Source organism: Podarcis bocagei (genome assembly GCF_964188305.1).
Source record: "Podarcis bocagei genome assembly, chromosome: 9".
Classification (NCBI taxonomy): Eukaryota; Metazoa; Chordata; class Lepidosauria; order Squamata; family Lacertidae; genus Podarcis; species Podarcis bocagei.
In genome coordinates, this window is record NC_138134.1 from 17,990,680 (window position 1) to 18,012,039 (window position 21,360).

General features: G+C 40.3%; 2 protein-coding genes and 1 pseudogene across 10 annotated transcripts in view; 2 read left to right on the forward strand and 1 right to left on the reverse strand.

The window, feature by feature from the left end:
- The window catches only part of KLF3 (KLF transcription factor 3), a 40,585-nt gene extending 36,390 nt beyond the window's left edge, over positions 1-4,195 (forward strand). For both annotated transcript variants that reach the window (XM_081207893.1, XM_081207892.1), the window contains 2 exons: positions 14-174; positions 2,496-4,195. In XM_081207893.1, coding sequence (XP_081064019.1) covers positions 14-174; positions 2,496-2,677 — 343 coding nt within the window. In that variant the 3' untranslated portion in view covers positions 2,678-4,195. The remainder of the gene's footprint in view (positions 1-13; positions 175-2,495) is intronic.
- A 3,871-nt stretch (positions 4,196-8,066) lies between these two features.
- LOC308594525 (toll-like receptor 6 pseudogene) lies at positions 8,067-18,465 on the reverse strand (annotated as a pseudogene). 4 transcript variants are annotated; one of them, XR_014013350.1, is made up of 4 exons: positions 18,328-18,465; positions 12,850-15,444; positions 10,004-10,194; positions 8,067-8,518 (listed from the first exon to the last, which is right to left on the reverse strand). The product of XR_014013350.1 is annotated as a toll-like receptor 6 pseudogene (transcript). The 4 variants fall into 4 exon arrangements; XR_014013351.1 differs by lacking the exon at positions 8,067-8,518 and having other exon boundaries at positions 9,904-10,194; XR_014013352.1 differs by lacking the exons at positions 8,067-8,518; positions 10,004-10,194 and having other exon boundaries at positions 12,525-15,444.
- The window catches only part of FAM114A1 (family with sequence similarity 114 member A1), a 50,770-nt gene continuing 47,038 nt past the window's right edge, over positions 17,629-21,360 (forward strand). For 2 of the 4 annotated variants that reach the window (XM_081207741.1, XM_081207742.1), the window contains exons 1-2: positions 18,622-18,737; positions 20,373-20,437. In XM_081207741.1, the coding sequence (XP_081063867.1) occupies positions 18,680-18,737; positions 20,373-20,437 (123 nt within the window). In that variant the 5' untranslated portion in view covers positions 18,622-18,679. Of the gene's footprint in view, positions 17,654-18,621; positions 18,742-20,372; positions 20,438-21,360 lie in introns of those variants that run through there. The other 2 variants (XM_081207743.1, XM_081207746.1) reach the window with 2 other exon arrangements.

Below are 21,360 nucleotides of genomic sequence, written 5' to 3' on the forward strand. Positions count from 1 at the left end.
TAACTTCATGCAGGAATCACCCTTCAGTTATCGTTCAGCCTGGTAAGAGGCCTTTACCTGTGGAATCTCCAGACACGCAAAGGAAGCGCAGAATACACCGATGTGACTACGAAGGCTGCAACAAGGTTTACACTAAAAGCTCCCACCTAAAAGCTCACAGAAGAACACATACAGGTATGAGGCAGATCCAAAGATCACTTGTTCTCTTGTCACAACCCAACTCAGAAGTTTCTAAGAGAGAAAAATAGCTCCATTATCATACAGTGTTGGTTCCTTGGCAGATTAAGATTACATTGAGACCTAATTTTTGACTGAGCCATTATTATGCCGGCACTTTTCCTATAGATGTAGAAATGAATGACACAGAGTATTACTGCACAAGGGTCGTTGTGGTGCTCTGGAAGAAAAGGAGTGGGAACAGGGGGGTGGTAATAATAATAATAATAATAATAATAATAATAATAATAATAGTAGTAGTAGTAGTAGTAGTAAAATATCCTGCCCATCTGGCTAGGTTTCCAAGAGATATAAAAACATAACAAAACATTAATTAAAAAACCTACCCTATACAGGGCTGCCTTCAGATGTCTTCTAAAAGTTGTGTAGTCCTTTATCTCCTTGACATCTGATGGGAGGGTGCCACCACCAAAAAGACCCTCTGCCCGGTTCCCTATAGCTTCACTTCTTGCAGTGAGAGAACCACCAGAAGGCTCTCGGAGCTGGACTTCAGTGTCCTGGCTGAACAATGTGAGTGGAGACCCTCCATTTGTAGAATGGTGTTGGCTTTGATAGTCCATAGGAACTGCAAAGGTCAACACAAATGCACATGAGCCACTTCTGATTGTCATGTGAAGGTTAGGGATGTTTTGATTGGCAGGACAGCTGCATCAGCCCAACTTGCTGCTAGAACTGCTGTAGCTTGAATTGAGCTGTAGGAATGCAAAATGTGCGTGGGGAATATATACAATTTAATTTGACTGGAATGGTTTTGCTCTAGCCGTGGGGCCGTAAACAAAGCCATAAAGCAAAACTGACTGTGGCCCAGTCTACCCATTAATTATTGGCAACATGCTTGCTGTCAATAAACGCTGTTCCACCACTGTGGTGCTCCATATTTTGTTTTATTGGCAGTGTATCATGTGTCTTGCTTGGGTTATTGTATTTTCATGCCATGGCAGGGTCACTTGTCTCTTTGGTGCCAGGAAGTCAATGTGCTGTACAGCCGATGGCATTATCACTTCTTGTATTTCCTTAGCTTCAGGAGTGGCTCAAATTAAGGCCACCCTACCACTCTGTAACATCTGTCACATACCAGAAAATTTCTCAGTCTTGAGACTGAAGCTTCAGATATGTAAAATGTGGAATACTTGCCTGTATTTTTAATTATTAACACTTCAGTCCAATGAATATTTACTCAGAAGTAAGCCTTGCTGAGGACGCGGGTGGCGCTGTGGGTTAAACCACAGAGCCTAGGACTTGCCGATTAGAAGGTCAGTGGTTCGAATCCCCGCGACACGGTGAGCTCCTGTTGTTCTGCCAACCTAGCAGTTCAAAAGCACGACAAAGTGCAAGTAGATAAATAGGTACCGCTCCGGCAGGAAGGTAAACAGCGTTTCCGTGCGCTGCTCTGGTTCGCCAGAAGCGGCTTAGTCATGCTGGCCACATGACCCGGAAGCTGTATGCCGGCTCCCTCAGCCAATAAAGCGAGATGAGCACTGCAACCCCAGAGTCGGCCACGACTGGACCTAACGGTCAGGGGTCCCTTTACCTTAAGCCTTGCTCATTGGGGCCTATCCCCTAGCAGGTGTTAAAGGATTTTATTTTGGTTTTTTGGTTTTTTATTTTCTTTGGCACACACTTTTGCTTTTCTGAGTGGTGGCTGGTTTATTTTTCTTATTTTTCTACTGAATGGCGCTAGTACCACCACACCCTTCTACATCATCACTAAATTTGTCTTGGATTCAGCATTCTCTCTACAGATCTTGTTCTCTGTTTCTGAGCTCTGTTCAGTGAAGGCTCTCACAAATGAAAGCTTTCACAAATAGAAAGGGTGCAATTTTCACAAGTTCCCCTTTTCTCCCAGGCACTCTCTAACCCCGTATAGCATGCTGACTTGTGGGAGAGAAGGGAGAAAACAACAAAAATAACCTCACCATGGACAAATAATGCCCACAGGACTGAAGAGCTTTCAGAGAGATGCAATTGAATGTAACTCAGGATTAAAAGCAACAGTTAAGGCTAGTGGACAAGTCAGTTATGGATCAAATATAAAGACATTCTAAGGCCCATTTTTAATCCAGAGAAACCTGTTTTACTAGAACATTGGGTGTAAATGTAAAAATATCATGTAGTTTTTATGTAACAATGCTGTTGACAACGGAGGCTTGCTTTTCTTATGTGTTCGTTGTGTAAAATGAAAATATGTTCCATGAGTTTTTGTTTTGCTTCGGTTTTTTTAATTGCCTTCCCCCCTTCCTTTTTTTTTTTGGCCTTAGGTGAAAAGCCTTACAAATGTACTTGGGAAGGTTGCACATGGAAGTTTGCTCGATCTGATGAACTAACACGGCATTTCCGGAAGCATACAGGAGTCAAACCTTTCCAGTGCCCAGACTGCGACCGTAGCTTTTCCCGCTCTGACCATCTTGCCCTTCATAGGAAGCGCCACATGCTAGTCTGAAACACACTTCCTTCGTCTCTCTTCATTCTTTTCATTTTTAACCTGTGCATTTTAAGTTGGATTCAGCGGGCCTGAATCTCTGGATTAATAGCCTTGAAACCTTCCCTATGGTCAGTAAGAGATGTTTGCTTGACCCTTCTTTGCCCATGCCACGGGTCAGACCTACAGAATGTGAACATTTTTTTTTTCTCCTGGGGGTTGCTAAGCAAACCCTTGCTTGCCAGCATGCAGATTAAATTTCCGTGAGACTTAAGAGATCTTGTAGTCGAGCTGGCTAGTTTTGCCATTTAATTAACCAGCATATGTTGATCATAGTCACTGTTGTTGGAAATCCAGCCTGCTAGTCCTTGCCAGAGACTCTGTACCCTGTAAAGGATGCGTGTCTCCTTTTTATGCTCAGCAATGCAACGAATGGATCCTTTTCCAATGTGGTTGGTTGTAGAAGCATGTTCCACAAGACACTTTTTGGATGTGTTTAAAAAAAAAAAGAATCCTCAAACTGGGAGTGAATGGAACAATTTTTGACTGATGAGTGCCTGTTTATCAGCAGAAATGTTGTCAATGCATCATGTTGTACATTCTGACCGACATTGCCTCTCTTTTGTCTGTTGTGTAGAATGCTAGCTTGTGTTTGCCTGGATATAGTGCCTCGGTAGATTCATTAAGCAAAGACCTTCTTGTAGTGTAGTTATCTGTGTTTTGTGTCCAGCTGTATGAATGGAACACACATGGTACTCGTATGATGTGGCATTCGATGATACATGCAATAAGCTACCTCACTGAGGAGGTGTGGTAGGTATATTATTTTCTCATCACTCCTCTGCGTTTCCTGTTGTCTACACAAGGCCTCTGGTCCTTTCCCTGGCACAGTTTAGAAGCAGCAACCTTTTCAGCAAAATGAACCTGAACTGCTGGAAGGCACCACCATATTCATAAGATAAGTGAGGAAGACAACCTCTGAGTTGAAGCACTTCTGTAGATCTCAAAATTTGAGTATCGCAAATGGAAAAGGTACACTTTGATCTCTCGTTGCCATGTTCCACAGAAGAGCTTCATGAAGTCCCTCAAGTGACTTGTAATGCAGTCATGCTAGGAGTGGTAAAATACACAACCAAAAAATAGTTATTTAAAAATCCAGCATGGTTGATACTATTCCATATCCTCTAGAGATTTCATGGGAAGATTTGAAGGAAAGAAAAATTACTCTTTTCACCAGTGTGCCTACGAGCTCTTCTTAGAATTATGGGTCATTTGGCTTTCATATTTTAAAAAATGGAGATAGATAGATATATTGAGGCCAGCAGCAATAAGGGGAATGAACAACAGAGGAAAGGAACTCATAATGTGCTAGGAAACACTTTATCGAAATCAACTGTTGTAATCAAATGCATTTTGAGTTAACCACCCCTTCAGGGGCAACCTGTTTCATTCAACACTGTCAAAGTAGTAGTGTGCTTCTACTGTTTCATAAACTGTGTTGGGCTTCCATAGTTCATTTCTATAAACTATTTTCTAGCACTTTTTGTAGTCCTGTCTCCTCTTTTCTTCCACAGAAAAATAAAAGTACAGTTGGGTGCTTACTTAGCTTGGTGACTCTCTCCCATTGAAATCTGATGTAACAAAGTAACTGTGGCTGGATCATGGCCATCATTTTTTGTGTCATGCACTCTGTATCTGCACACCTGTTCTAGATAGGCCTTGTACATTTTTTCTCAGATTCAATTTGGTTTGTAAATCCCAGGTAACTTCAGATTAAGGCTGCAATCATTTACACACTCATGGCAGAAAGCAACATTGGCAAGCAATGGGACTACTTTAAAATTAAAATTAAATGTTATATTAAAAAGTATAAATTTATAGCAATAAAGGTTCAAACACTGAAAAAGAGCAATAACAGTGATAAACAGTCTCCCCCACCCTGCCCCCTTCTACTCATCATGGTTCCTTCCATCTAAATTTCGTGCAGGATTGAATAACGGCAAGAAATTCATCTCTTCTGTTTTCCATAACTAATAGGCAAAAAAATCATGTGTAGATCGTCAATTCAGTAACTTCATTAACTAAGGATCTTAATATATTTTGAAATACATTTTTGATTTATTCATTTATATAAGTTTAAAAAGAGGTACATAGAGGGACTTAATTTTCTGAGTATAGCATTGTGCTCTGACATTTTCTTCCCTTCAAGAAAGCATGCACTTTCCCACTCCTGAAAGGAAAACGTTCACAGACTATGTCAGAAGGCTGATACGGAAGAGTTGCCACTTAATTAATTGCAAGGAAGTTGAGGCAGGCTGTCGAGAACAGTATCTTTGTCGAATGCAATAATAAAACATTCTGCAGAGTCACAGGTGCAGAATTCAGCTTGTGAGTTGCTATTGTGAAAACAGAAGAATAAAGGTAAATTTGGGAGGGAAGAGATAAAGAAATGCTTTCTACAGTTCTTTAAACTTTAAAGCCAAACCCAGAAGTATTTGAAACTTCACCTAGTTGGATATATAGGTGCTTCATATAAATTTAATCTCTCTTTCTCTAGAAATTAAACTGACAGAGCAAGGGAACTGTTGCATTGTTCAGTGTAATCAGTCACGTGTGTATGGTGCCTGTTTCACAATCAAACCTTGCAAGAATTAGGAATGTTCAAAACCAGCCTGGAAATCCAAACAACAATCCAGTTAAAAGTGTGGCAGATTTTTTTGCTTTGCTAATAGCTAGTTTAAACCAGGAATAATTGTACTGAAGCATCTGCAACCCATTCCATCAAAATATAAATGGAGCAAGAAAAAAACCTCTCTAGTGTTGCCAAGCAAATCTGGGAAACACATTACTTTCTGTTGTGTTGACACACTTAAACTACTCTGTTGCTAACATGGAAAAACACTGAACGTGGAAACTTGATGAGATTTCTAAGTGTCAGCAAAACAGGAGTGGGAACTGTGGAGCAGAGAGTGCCATACTTGGAATAGAAATTTAATTCTTTTGGATCCCTCCAAAATTAAGATACCTTTTTTCCCTTCTACATCAAAACGTAACAGATACAAATTACCAGCATATGAAAATTGGTAAACTGTGTCTAAGCATGGCTGAAATTGCTTTTTTCCATTTAGGATGTTTAGCAGTGCTTGGCTTAAAGTGCCCTTGATTTCAATTCCATACTTGGAGAGCTACCACTTTCCGAGCTCATCAGATTTGTCGTTCAGATGTGTCTTCAAAGACTCCTTCATTTGTGGTGCTGCTACATGTTATCTTTTATTTCTTAAAAAAATACTTTCTGCTATATTAATTATTCTCACAATCCAGCTGAAGTTGTTTCAAGTATGTAGCAACATTTGAGTTTATACTATAAAACGCCAGGAGGAAACCCACTTTTTTTTGTTTTTAAGAAAAAGTTTTTGGAATGCTCTACTATGTATCAAATACATGGGCTTAAAAAAAATCTCAGCAGGGTGAGCAGAAAATGACCTGCAATACAAAATGGAAATGCCCCCTTTAAGATGGTTTATTAATGCCACATAAAAAAATTGTGTGGCTAGTTAACTTCAGGCAAACACAGTTACAAAATTCCACATTTTATCTGCATGCTTCTGTATATAATTCTGGGATTCAAAGAGCAAACAGTATGGCCAAAGGCTTGTTTAGGTGTGATGAGATTTTTATCTTTTCTGCACCTTGGATTATTGCTAGTTGTAGTCTAAATCAGGAATAACTATTCCAGCTCAAACACTCTTTGTTTATAGGTCCCCTCCGCTTCAAAAATGTTTTTCTGTGTAGTGGGAAATTGGAAAACACTGATGTTTAGGAAATAGGAGTCAGAAAGCAAATGGAACTGGTTGCATATTTGCAATCAGGGCTTCAGGCTCTGCGATGGATACAAAGGTTCTCTTCTGATGGAGTCTTCCTCCAGCAGAGGAAGGGAACTTTGGATCTAATCCTATATTTGCATATTCCTAGGGAGATAAGATGCAGTCCTAAAAGCCCTTACACTGGAGTAGCTCTGTTGAAATCGGGAGATAAGAATCCATGCTCTGATACGACAGTCAAAGTCTAGTCTCCCACTGGCTTGGAGGTAGCAGCGTTGCCCACTTTAATTCTGTGGTTCTTATGGAGGGAAGCCGGCCTTTTTTTACTAAGTGTAGACCATTTTAGCCATGCAAACTTCCTCATCTCTAATCCAGACTGTAACACGTGTCTTGAGTGTGCCAGGAAAATGCAGGCAACCATTGGCCAGAGAGTCAATTCCAATTCCACTCCCCCAAAATACGGCTTTGGGGGCACTGCATTTTCCCCATAGAACTTCCTGCTACTACTTGTCCTCCACTATTGCAAGTGGAGGTCGTCTTTTGCCTACTGGGGGTGGGGGGACATGTAATTGCAAGAGAAGAGGCTCAAGCAATTTTGAAAAGCAAGTGGTTAGCAAATGAGGAAGATTCACTTGTGTTTGGGGAAGCAGTACGCAGTCCAAATAATTAAAAGTTACTTTTCTAAACAAACCATGTGCACTAGTAGCATTCCACTGTACAGAATGCAACTTTCAGGATACTGTTGATCATGTTTTCAGTTAAATAGCATTATGGGTTGTTCCAAGAGGGATTGTTCAGAGTGAAGCTGGTATTTCTATAATGTGGTTTTAATTGCACACTGTAGTTCCAGTTTTAACACACAACACAAAACCTTCTAATTGCAGGATTTTCTTTGTGTTCTGTTCAAACTTAGCAAGGTGTAGATGAATGCAAATCCTTTCCTTTTAAACAGAATTTGCAAAAGTATTTTATACATATTATTTGAAAAGGGCTATAATAATTCCCATTACATTTTACAAATATTAGCACTTTCTTGATATTTATGTATTTTAAATGTTATACGGTCAAAATAATCTTCCTGCTTAGCATCTCTTAAAACTTTACCTGCAAATGTAGCAGGGCTATTACATTTACTTTAATACTTGTATAAAAATATGCAGATTTTTTTTAAAAAATAAAATGTAATATATTTTATAAGCTAATAATAATCGGGTAATTAAAGGTTTCTAGCATGCATTCCTATCATTTGCAGATACTGAAGCATTTTGGTAATCTTTCTCACTAAATATGTGAATGTTTTAATGTAACTTCACTTTCTATTTTTGGTAGTCCAATGGGAATTCAGTAATGACATTTTGTCATGTCAAACTGTGAACATAATTTGTACTGTACAGTCCTCATATGTTATATATAGTATACTATATGTATTATACTTGTTAATAAAACAAGACAAATATTAAATGTCAATATGTAGTTAAAACTATCCCTCAAAACTTGCAGACTCCCCCCCCCCCGAATCTTGATTTTGCCAAATGGCAGTTGGCCTTAGATACAGCCCTGTATCCTTTAGGTGAGCTGAAAGTAGCACATGAGAAGGACCTTTGCTACTTATTTATTTGGTGACTCACCTAAGAAAGTTGGTTGACTGCAAATATCACAGCAGATTGTCATATTCAACACATCTGGCACATGCAAAAGGCCATTGCACATACATCATTAGCCAGATCAGGAATCATGGACCTGAAATCTGTGCTGCGTTACTATCAATAAAATACACATTCGGCTTTGCATTTCTATTCTGGCGCAACTAGTCACACGTACAAACTGTTGTTATTTTTCAAAATTATTTTATGCACAAGTGAAGTTGGATTATTTAAAGTGCATTTGACCAAATGTGAATGTTTCTCTGCTTGATTGCCCTCGCGTTAATTCCCGTATACAACAAAAGATACCCATCTTTGCATCACTTCCTCATATTTTCTGCTTTCATTCACAAGTTGCCCCATTAAATTGGCCTTGTAAGTCCCCAGGAGTTACTAGCCTGCAAAATAAAATAAAAATAATAATGAAATACTAGCCTGCTGGGAGCTGGCAGAGGAGGAACCGAGTGCTGAATTTCTTATGGATGTTAAAGAAGGAACTTGCCCCTTCTAGCTTCCTGCTTGGTTTCTACCCAAGTGAAAAACACCTATGAAGTAAATATTTAATAGATGGATAGCCATTATGAAGTGTTCAGCAGAGGAAAGGTCTTGTAAGATTTTACCTGAAGAACCTTTCATTGATTCAAAGGGTCGGTTTGACCCGGTTTTTTGGTTCTTGGACATTGCGGCATTTGGGCATCCTGTATTTTCAGGAAAATAGTGAGGTTGGGGGTCTGCCACCTTCAGGTCTATGCCAGGTAACTTGCCTGAATAGTCAGCTTCCCACCTCCCAGTTATTCACTATCCTCTTTATTTGTTTAAGGTAAAGGTAAAGGACCCCTGACAGTTAAGTCCAGTCACAGACGACTCTGGGGTTGCAGCACTCATCTTGCTTTACAGGCCAAGGGAGCCGGCGTTTGTCCGCAGACAGTTTTTCCGGGTCACGTGGCCAGCATGACTAAGCCACTTCTGGCGCAACGGAACACCAAAACCAGGGCAGCGTACGGAAACGCCGTTTACCTTCCCGCTGGAGCAGTACCTATTTATCTACTTTTTGAGGGTGCTCTCAAACTGCTAGGTTGGCAGGAGCTGGGACTGAGCAACAGGAGCTCACCCTCTCGCGGGGATTTGAACTGCCAACCTCCTGATTGGCAAGCCCAAGAGGCTCTGTGGTTTAGACCACAGCGCCACCCGCATCCCCTCCTTTGTTTAGATATTAAGAAAAGCACGTAGGCAGTACGCTCGCCCACCAATGAGACAAGGTGAGGACCACCTCAGGTAGCAGGATCCACAGGGACAGCAAATCCTGATGTGGATCTTTATTCCCCACCCCTTTGTTCCTGGTGTAAATCTTCAGTCACCCATTCTTCCCTGGTGGGAAGCGGGGGGGGGCGCATTTTGTGGCTTGCCTCAGGCACAAAAATCTCTTGGACCAGCCCTGACTCTACCCAGTTTAGTAAGAAGCAAATCAGCTCCAGTCTTCTGAACAAAGAATGCAAATGTACTGCAGGGAGTGATGAGCATCAGGTACTTGTTTTAAAATTTCCTAACAGGTTTTAAAAAAAAAAAAAAAAAAAGATTTAATACAATTAAACAACAGGCTACCAGTTTTGCAAAGATTCCTCCCCTGAAAAATCAATCAGCTCGCTCTCTCTCTCTCTCTTTGCAAAAGTTCCAACTACAGACATAATTTGTGCCAGAAATCTTTACTGGCTAAGGCAAAGTGGAACTCCCAAGAGAGTGGGATCCCCCTTATTGCACAGCCATTTTAACCCATACTGGGAGACAAGACATAAAGGAATTTATTACACATTTCAAGTTTATTTATCCAACAAAAAATAACACACCAAGCCATACCAGAAGAGTAAAAAGAAGATACAACTCACCAAATCATACAAAATTATATATTGATCAATAAAAGTTCCAAAGCCTCTTCCAATGTACCAAGTTTCCAAATATCCCTGATGCAATTTTTGCTTATCATTGTTGAAAGCATGTGCAATAAAAGTCCACCAGGTGGCGTAGAAAGACTGGTTTTTCTTTTGTCTTGCATACAATGCAACATCATTGTTTGGTCCTATGAATAACAAGAGTAAAACAACTCTGGCGTAAATGTGATGTTAGCAGTGGTGATGCTCAATAATTCCTGACGTACGTTAGACATGGATATATAGGGATTAGTGTCCCAAAGGTTATTTCCTGTAGGCATCTTCAAAGCCACTTCTGTACTTTCATAACATTAGCAGATAGTAGCTGGCTTAAAACATGGCCCATTGAAACCTGACTTTAAATGTCAACTCTCAAGCCTGTAAATTCATAGCTGGTCTCCTTTAATAAGAGTTATGCAACTTCACCCAATAATAATCTATTATTTGTGCTACTCACTAAAATCGCCTTAATTCTAACAGTGAAGAATGTTGTTTAGACTGTGTGCCCAGCAAGGTTATATAAGGCCACAAGGGAGTGTGTAAATATTAAATCCAAAGGTTTTTTCCTTTCAAAAAATGGTTGCATGTGGATGATGACCTAGTTTAAGAGCAGGTTTTCAATCAAGAAATCTGATTAATTAGTCCTATGTCTATTTAGTCCTATGAATAATTCCTACCAGAAGCCTACGAGTTAAATAATGAAGAACAAACTGTACTGATTCTGTCAACAGAAGCAACGATAAAGACACAGCAACTGCTTGTGACTGACTCTTAAACACCAACTCCGAACAGAAATTGTGGGAGTGGACTGAGAAATAAAGCCCGGTCAGACATATTCATGCCTTTTATTCTGAGGAATGCATTTTGTTTACATAACCAGCTCCTGGAATGGCTTCAGTTGTGCCTGGTCAGCTTTCCTGAGATTCTACCAAACCTTTATTGCCACCTACTGCTTTTCAAACTAGAGTGCATGTATATTCAGAATCATAGAGTTGGAAGTGATCTCAAGGGTCATCTAGTCCAACCCTCTTCAATGCGGGAATCTCAGCTAAATCATCCACGACAGATGGCCACCCAATCTCTGCTTAAAAGCTCCCAAGAGAGTCCGCAACGTCTCAAGGAAGACCGTTGCGTTGTCCAACAGCTCTTATTGTCAGATAGTTTTTTCTGATGTTTAGTCAGAATCTCTTTTCTTGTACAGTGGTAACTCGGGTTAAGTACTTAATTCGTTCCGGAGGTCCGTACTTAACCTGAAACTGTTCTTAACCTGAAGCACCACTTTAGCTAATGGGGCCTCCTGCTGCTGCTGCGCCGCCGGAGCCCGATTTCTGTTCTTATCCTGAAGCAAAGTTCTTAACCTGAAGCACTATTTCTAGGTTAGCGGGGTGTGTAACCTGAAGCGTATGTAACCTGAAGCGTATGTAATCCAAGGTACCACTGTAACTTGAAGCCATTGGTTCGAGCCCTACCCTCCAGAGAAAAACTAGATTAGTTGGGAAATGAGATCTAATATAAGTGGAGGATTGTAAGTTGTAACTTTTGAGCATCATGTGCAGTTTAGGTGCTATGTTAGGTGTAACATCTACGGATGAGGGAGAAATTTGATGCACTTTGCATTTAAAGGTCAGTGTGCCTAATTTAGTTTCCAAAACAAAGTGTGAACCAGAACACAGCCACCCTTCAGGATTCACATTTCTTCAGTCAAGCAATGTGTAAAAAAATGCATGTACAAGGGGAAAGTGGTGGGTATAAATGCATATAATAGTTTAAAAAACAAACAAAAGCCATTATTTTAGGGGACACTGCTTTGTTAAAAAAAAAAGTATGTAAGGTGAAATTGCATATGAAAATGTATATATGAGAACACACTAAAATGCAGGTGAGTTTTCATGAGGACATTTTGGTAGAGATCTGATCTTAAGACTGGAAGTAGGATAAGCTGAGAGAAACCAAAACCGACGTATTCACTTATCCCCTGATAACTTTCCATGTATTCATCATCTACTTATGCCAAGAGCCAACAATGCTTTTGATGGGGGATTTGGTATCACGCTATACCTTCCTTATAAGTGGGCCTTCCCATATTTATCCCTTTCTAAACCCACAATTGTTTTGCACATATGCCCCCTATTAAATTTTAAGTTAAATTAGCTTTTCTCATTTCTTAGCATTTATTCTAGGCCCTCTATTTTACTAACATGTATATTGCACACCACTAGATGGCACCAACTTTCCATTAAAAGACTCAATGTATTATTATAAAGAGGGCAGAGTCATAAAATTGAAGAGTTGGAAGGGACCATGAGTGTCATCCAGTCCAAAGCCCTGCAATGCAGGAATCTTTTGCCCAATGTGGGGCTCAAACCCATGACCCTGAGATTAAGAGTCTCATGCTCTACAGATGTCCCAGATGCACTATGTATTATTCTCGTACTTAATTAAATTGTATTGAGAATATAATAATATCCTCAGGTGGATGGCCTAAGCAGAATACAGCATTTAATTCATTATTATAAAAAATTATACAATGCTGCCTTTCAATCAAATGAATGTCAAGGAGGCTTACAAGAAGCAGGAAGTCTTACATTGCAAGGTTGATACTGATTCTTCATCTAATGACTTAATTTTTAATCCTTTGGTTCAGGAATTCAGGGCTTGGAACAGGATCAATGCAGTCAATCTGTTTCTTTTCCTAATGTATTTTTCCCCCTGCACTTGTACATAGCAAAATTATACTTGTCCTTTCTCGAGAAATATTATAGTACAGCATTACAGCAACATAGCTTGTTTTCCAGTTATCTTACCAGTCTTCCAGCTTCATCAAACTTTCCCTGAATTCAAAAAATACGTATTGTAATTCTGAGCCATTTACACTGAAAGCCTCATATACAATATTCAGCCATACAACATGAACGTTACTGATATAATGAAATCTGCATATGATTATTTTCATATAAATTTAAATCAGTGAAAATGCTCTCTCTTCTTCGTTGCTGGACAGTTTAACGTAAATGGCTGCCCGAAGATTAGACCAGAAAAGTCCATGCTTGCTTTTCTCCTTTGGCCACTCCAAGTACGTTCTCTTGGCCATGAGAGCTTTCAGTTTGTGGTACCTGGCAGGAATGATGTATGCAGGGATTGATTCCAGCACAATCAGGATTAAACTGTCAGCATTTTCACTGAATAACTTGTGATGGGCAAAGTAGAGCTCATAATGACACCATTCGCTCTGCACAAAGTAAGGAGACAACACAAAGATCGACTTGTAACTTTTCTCAATGCAGTCTATGATATTCTCCACAATGCTCTTGCCTGCAACAAAGTTCCTCTCGTGCTGGCAGATCCGTATGGAACCATCCTCCTTCTCCAAGTTTGGAATCAATACGTTTTTCACCCACTCAGAATCATGTTCACTGTAGGAGATAAAAGCATGGAACTCTATGTTGGGGAGCAGGTCTTCAGGATTACTCTTCCGAATCCTGTGTTTTGCTTGAGTCCACTTCCACATCATTTTCAAATACCATGGAACGTCAAAGCGGATGCAGAGGAAGGAAACAGTGGCTACTAAGACCACGGTAATAATTATAACTATCGTAATCAGAAGACTCACGTTGCAAACAACTTCAGAGACGTGAAAGTCCTTTAAAAGGGTCCCCCTTAAGTAGTCTGGGTACTCGCACACATAAGCGTCAGGCCAGCCAACCAACTCCATAGATCCTTGCTTTTGAAGACTGATGAACTGTCTTAATTCACAGGTACATGTGAATGGATTGTGTCCTGCTTTTACCTGTTTGATGCCTTGACATGTCTGATAGAATTCAGAAGATGGTGAGACAACAGAGTTCATTTCTATATTCAGGAACCTCAGATTTCTAAACTGACCACATCCAGGCAGACTAGCTAGTTTATTGGATGCCAAATTTATTTCTTCTAAAGCCATCAGCTCAGTAATCTCTTTGGGAATGCTTGAAATGGGATTGTTTTGAAGATGAAGAATTTGAATATTTGCTGGTAAACATCTAAATACTGACTCCGACAATTGATTAGATGCCAAATTCAATTTAATCATATTTTTACCCCAGTGGCAGTCATTCATGTTATCTTCGTATTGCAACAAATTCTGACTCAAGTCCAAGTGTTTCAGTGAGTTCATGCGACTTGTCATTAAACTCATTTTGGCAAGTTGTTTAAGTTGATTGTTTTGTAAAATGAGTGTTTCTAGGAGGGCTAAGTTCTTGCAATTTTCAAAAATTTTGTCAGTCAATGAATTATGTGAAAAACTTAAATAAGTAAAATCACTGGGTTTTAAAGGACAAAACATGATTAGTATCCCCGAATGAGAAATTGTCAATGATGCAATATTCATTTCTGAAAATGTTCTGTATACATCCTCCTGGTTAAACATCTCTGAAACTGCAACAGCATGTTTAATTGTCAATGCTTTTAGTGAGGTATCAACATAATTGAGAGATTGACTTGTGTCTTCAAATATTAAAATATTCACATAGTAGATGTTGAAATATTCAATGGAGGATTCCCACACCTTCTGAAGAATAGCTGTGAGGCTTAGCCAGGATAGTTGTATATTATTCAATGTTAAGTTTAGCAATTTCCCATTTTTGCTGGGTTGTGACAACAATGTTATCAAGTCACTGACTTGCTTACCCTGGATATTTGAAAGTTCTAAGCTTTCAGTAACATTGAGTTCTAGAGACACAAATTCTGAATTTTCAGGGAGTGCAATCCGAAGCTTCTTTGTGTTAAATGCTGGAAGACTTCCAGGGACAGATTCAGTGAGGTGTTCTAAGCCCAAGAAGAGAGTATCCAGTTGTAAATTAGCAAGAACTCTGAAATCTGATTTCTGTATTCTTCTAGCGCTGAGGCCAAGATATTCCAGCTTCACCATTTTGCCAAATGCCTGGCAGGTGGGCATGTCCATGAAGTTATTGTAAGAGAGATCTAGATGCCTGAGACTTGTAACAGGAATGCAAGAAAGAGTCTGCAGTTTGTTGTGGGATAGATCCAGAAGTTCTAAGTCTTTATTGTATTGGAAAATGCTGAAGTCAAGCTCTCTAATCAGGTTATGAGAAAGATTTAGTACCCTGAGTTTGGAAAGAGAACTAAAATCAGAAATCTGAGGTTCAGAGATACTGTTGTATGACAAATCCAAGTCTGTCATTTGTGCTGGAAGATTCTTAGGAACAGCATCTAAGCCACTCTTTGAGTAGTTTGCTTTAAATCCATTTTCTGCAGAGGTATAGGTATTGTTCCAGAAAGTTATTGTAAAGATGCAAATACAAAGGAAACCATTCCTGTCTGGACCGTTCATTTCTGCCATGGCATATAAAGATCTTCAAAATGTGCTTGGTGTGCTTGTACTCTGTATTAGCCTCAAACTCCTGCAAAAAGAGTTCACATTAAAATATTAAGTACTCTAATGGAAACATTAGCTCTCCCAATATTCATTCTTATTACGGCAATAGAAGACACTTCATAATTTAGCAGAAAAGCAGAATCAAATGACAATTTAAAATATAGTTATGAAGAGATTTCATGATGGCCATATGTGTTTTTTGCAGTTTAAGATACTGAAAGCCTTACACAGATCCAGGAGTTAGTGAGACATCTCTCTGGAAGTTTGAAAAAGGATGAACCACTGTGAATCTGAAAGGAATTCAGTTGCGTGGATATATATATATTTGCATATTTTGGGTCTCCACCACCACTGATTTCTTGTGAATTGCTTGTTATCCCCATTTCTTTCCCACCTGGGGCCAAATGAGATGTTGTGGCAATATACAATTATAGAATCACAGAACTGTAGCATTGGAAGGGACACCAAGGGTCATCTAGTCCAAACCCCTGCAATGTAGTATCTCAGCTAAAGCATCCTGTACCATACATACCTGCAGTATCTACAGCTCCCAGATGTTGTTGGGAGTACAACTCATCCTCCCATACCACTAGCCACCTAGCTGGCATTGATAGGACTTTTGAATCTAACATATGGAAGGCCACAAAATCCTTATCGTTGATATAATATTATTATTAAAATTTGTATACCACCATATACCCACAGGTCTCAGGAAGGTTCACAAGATAATCTTTCCAAAACCCTTTGCCAAGAAGTGGTATTAGATAGAATAAGTGACTATATTTAACCAACACTGTTAAACAGATGTCTGTTAAAGCAGCAAAGGGAGAATGAGGGTTGGTTTAGGGGTGGGGAATGGGTTCTGAAGAACAGCCATCTTGGATGCTTTCTCTGCAAGCCCCTCCTCACTTTTCATGGGATACACAAAATGCACGTCCAGGAATCTTAGCTGGATGAGAGGGATCTTGCAGGGGAAAGACAGCGGGTAAGAGAAAGTTTAAGCAGCCATGTCTTCAGCCAGCACACACCCTAAGGCTTTATAACTGTTCAGCAGTCAAGGGCCACCAAAGCCATGCTTATGGCTAGATCCAAGTTCAGCCAAAAGGACAGAAAAGCAGATGCTGTGTTTTCACAATATTGGACCCAGTCATGGGTGTAGCCAGGTGCAGGCAACTGGTCCCCCTAGATCCACAAAAATTACTGAAAAGCATTGAAAGTACTCAATTAAGTGAGGTTCTGCCCCACCCCACCCCCCACGAAAGCGATCTCCTAAAAAACTTTGGACCCATTCACCATTCGCAATAAAAGTTAAGTGAAGAGTACTCTCTTGGCAAAAAAAGTATTCAAAACTTTCTCATGTTACATGTTTTAAAATCATAACACCTACCTTATGCCTTTCAGCAGCAGGAAAGAGTGTGTTTCTAAACAGAGTGTCTTAAGAGGAAGAATGCTGTTGCCTTAAAGATGGGGCAGAAGATTCTCCGCCCCACTTTTAACACAATCAAATTTGTCAGCCTTTGCAGTAAAAGGTAGACAACAACAACAAAATGAATTAACAGTGGGAGAAAACTATAGTATGTTCAGAGGAGATCACAAACTCAACTAAAAGAAAAGGAATGAGGAACTTAAGTTACAACTTGGTCACAAGCTAAAAATAAACATTAACTTGGCGTGATTTACAGGAAATCTATGCCACTGTCAAGACTTCCTCTTTACCCAAAATGGTAGTTTCAACATGTAGTCTGACGGTGCATGTTTTAAAACTGCTGGTTTTAGTTCTGTTTTAATAATTTTATGTTGATTTGTTTTAAAGTTGGCGTTGGCAACTTGGCATGATTTAGAGATGTAATAACAATTTGTTTGCTTTGTCGTTAATGTTTGAGATATCAAAATTCCTCAGACAGCCTCTATGCAAAGATTCCCGGTTACAACCTAGAGATGTTACTGCTACACGTCCCTCTAAGTACAAAGGGCAGGGGAGAGTGTTTGCAGCCGTGATTTAAATGACATGATCTGGATTGTGTGGTTTGTATTACTGATTTGATTTCTATGTGGATGTTAAACCCCCCACACACACATGAATATATTTTGCCTTTTTAAAGCTACATTGTGTTCTTCAACATAGAAAGGGGAAGGTTGTTTTTTTTTTAATGTTAGACGACATGTGCAAGGATCCAGCCCACCATCATTACACAATGGGATTTAAAAACATCAACACACACACATGCTACTGGGTAAGACTTGGCTTTTCTGGCAATGGCGGACGTTGCATCACACACACACACACACACACACACACACACACACACGAGAGAGAGTGTATATATATTTGCCCCTGCAGGATAAGCAGCACCTGTTATAATGCCCTCTACTGCACAAAGATCAAAAGTGAGAGAGATTCCTGCCTTCCCCTTTTTCTATTCCTCTACCTGCCAAACCTCAACCCTTCATGTTGTTTTTCAAAGCTGCATGAGAGGATCTGAAACCCAGATCTCCGCGAAATCGCTTTGCAGGATCCAGCCCTGCAAAGTCCTTTTAGTTGCAAAGGGAGAAGCAAGTGCGTGACATAGCGGACATTTTTTTGAGACGAAAATGCCCTTGCACTTTTCTTTCTTTCTTTCTTTCTTTCTTTCTTTCTTTCTTTCTTTCTTTCTTTCTTTCTTTCTTTCTTTCGAGGGCAAGCTTGCAATCCCCTAAGAAAAGCAAGCGGAGAGACGGAGAAGAACTCTCGCCCCTGGAGAGTTGCCCAAGTCCCAAACGACGGAGAAAGTTGGTTTGGTTTTTTTTAGGCGCCATTTTTTTTAAGAGGCAGGGGCGAAGGGGGAAAAAAAACAACCAAAAAGCGGCTTGAAACTGTGCGCGCGACCCGAAGCGCCGCCTCCTTTCCCGCCTTTTTTAAACCGTTTACCTGCTTGGCGGCAAAGATAAGTCGCTGGTCGCGTGAGGGGCCTCTCGGGGCTAAAGAAGGACAAGCGAAGCCGCAGGCGGTGGCAACAGATTTCCCCACAGGAAGAGAACCCGTTTTAGCGGCCTCCCCTCGGTCGACTTGAGGGGAGGGCGGACCAAATGAACTCTGCCCACTTGCCCCCCACGGGTCATCGTCACGGGGATGTGAAATACGGGTTTCCCCCACTTCAGTTACAAGGAAGAAGTTACGGGGTGTGTGTTTTGGCTTTAAGAGGAAGCGCTCTTTGAAGCAAAAGCACCTCAGTCCCTGGTTTGGTTTTGGGCTGTTGAAAGTATGTTTGTTCCTGCCCGTGATGCGCTTCGTGTTCATAGTGATCCCGGTTACGAAACCCAAAGAAACCTGGAAAGCAAGTAGGTAGGGGCTTGGTTCTCTGGATAAGTGGTGATAATTGTGTGCAAGGCAAACAAAGAAAGGCAAAAAATGCCAGTCCAAAAAAAAATTACCGCAATAAAACCCAAAACAGCAACAGCTGCACTCAAATTTATTTTGTCTAATAATAATAGTAATATTTTATTTATTTATACCCCGCCCATTCGGCTGGGTTTCCCCCAGCACATAAAAAATGGTAAAATATTAAAAATCTCCCGATACAGGGTTGCCTGGTGATTTTATGGAGAGCAAAAAACCATCCTAAGCTGCTGAGTGGAGTGCTGCTGCTTATTTGTGGACCTCACAGTAATAAATACGATTTTGTAATTCCGCTTTGGCTAAACAAACTATATACTGTACACACCAACTTGGACCCCCTATATAGGAATATTTAATCACAGTCATGGCTGCAAGCCTAAACATGTACATATGACACATTTAAAGCACATTCCCCCCCCCAAAAAAAAAAACCTGGGAGAAGTGTAGTTTACTCCTCAAAGAACTACAATTTCAGTTCACATACCAAACTACAGTTCCCAGGACAGTAAGGAGCTTACATCCGAGTGAACATACTTGCTTACATTTTTTCTAATTGAAAGCAATGAGAAGTTAATGATCCAAACCTGAGATCATGGTTAAGCTCTCTTCTTTAACCATAACCCAATAAGACACAAAGGAGAAGCCACTGGCAGAAAGAAGAGGGGCAATTCAGGCAGCAGTTCTTAAGCATGTGAAGTGTTTCGAAGTGTTAATAAAATAGTATTATTATTTCATTCTTCCTTCTCTTACTCCTATGACTAATCAGCTAAACATTATTTTACTGGCAGGCAGCCCTACAAACATTTATAAGCCATTTACCTGGAAGTAAACCCACTGACTTCAATAATATGATTCCTAGTGTGTACTTCAGAAATGGATGTCCAAAATGTAAAGTCATATAGATGAAAGGGGCTGAAAGCTCCCTCCCCAATACAGAAGCTTTTATCACACAGTGGAAAACACAGAGTACATTGCAAAAGTCTGGCTACATGCCACAAACATACAGGATGGTAAAGTGTGGATCATCACTACTAGCCAATCTGACTTATTAAAAAACAAATTTCAGTAACCAAATATAGTAAAGTGTTGGGTTCGGGTCAGGAAGAGAAGGGTCAAAATCTCCACTTAGCCATGCCACAGAGATGGGCAACTTGTGATCCCCTGAATGTAATTGGACTACAACTCCTGTCGGTCCCTAACCATTGGTCATGCTGGCTGGAACAAAAGGCAGTTGGAGCCCAGCAATGTCCAAAGAGCCGCAAGTTCCACACCCCTGGTCTTGAGCAAGGAACTATATCTCAGGCTAGTAAAAACAGGATTATGACCTGGGTTCTTTGGTCTGGCTTCCCAACCTACTGTATAAATTATACTACTTGCCCCCTACTTTCTGACATTCTTATATTCAAAATAGGAATTATACAAAATAATATGCACTGGCTCTCATTCAAGAAAGGTTTGGTGTAGGAAATAAGGCTTGGGTGTATTACTTTCATAGGTCAGCAATGTATAAAACAGTTTCTAGACCTATGCTCATATGACTGCTTTTTCCAAGTACAGGTAATATTTTTCTTCCCCAGGTCATGTGGCAACCAGAACTATACACTGCAACATCTCAGAATATAAAACAAGGCAACGAACATGCGTAAGTGAATGAATCAATGAATAAATTTATTATTACGGTCACAGACTAGTTCTGACTCACTTACAATAGCAGGAAAATCATAAAGCACGATAGGGATACATTGAATTGCAACTGGGTATAACAGGGACAATACAGATATAGCAGCAGTTAAAATATATAAGTTAAATCTTAATCACTAAAATATAACCTAAAATTGTTATTTAAAACCTTAATCATTTTGGTAATACAGTCATACCTCGGGTTACAGACGCTTCAGGTTGTGTTTTTTCAGGTTACAGACTGCCCAAACTCGGAAGTACCGGAGCGGGTTACTTCCGGGTTTCAGCAGTCGTGCATGCGCAGAAGCGCTAAATTGCGCTTTGTGCATGCGCAGAAGCGCCGAAACACAACATACACGTGCGCATCTGCACCGCTGTGGGTTGCAAATGCTGCGGGTTGCGAACGTGCATCCCGTACGGATCACGTTCGCAACCCGAGCATCCACTGTACAGCTTGTTCCCTAAGTTTTAGGGCAGTCACACAGAATTGGGCCACCCTTAGCGTGATCTTTGGATCCTTGTCCTCTACCAGGAGTTTTAGACATTGAAGTTTGGACCCATTTGGAGATTTTTGTATAACAGGGGTGATAAATACCGAGCATATATCCCCAGAGAAACGGCAGCGTAACAAGACATGAGAGACAGTTTCTACCTCCATCAAGCCACAGGGGAAGACTCGTTCCACGTATGGTTTGCCCTTGAATCTGTCCTGCAATAAGGCAGATGGCAGCACGTTGAACCTGGCGAGGGTAAACGACGGTCTGTATTTAGGTATTTGTAATTTGGACAGATATATTGCTGAGGTGAACCCTCTCCCATTGTCTTTTATTGCTGGGTGTTTATTCATCTCACTCACATGGCATTGTAGTTCCACATCCCAAATTC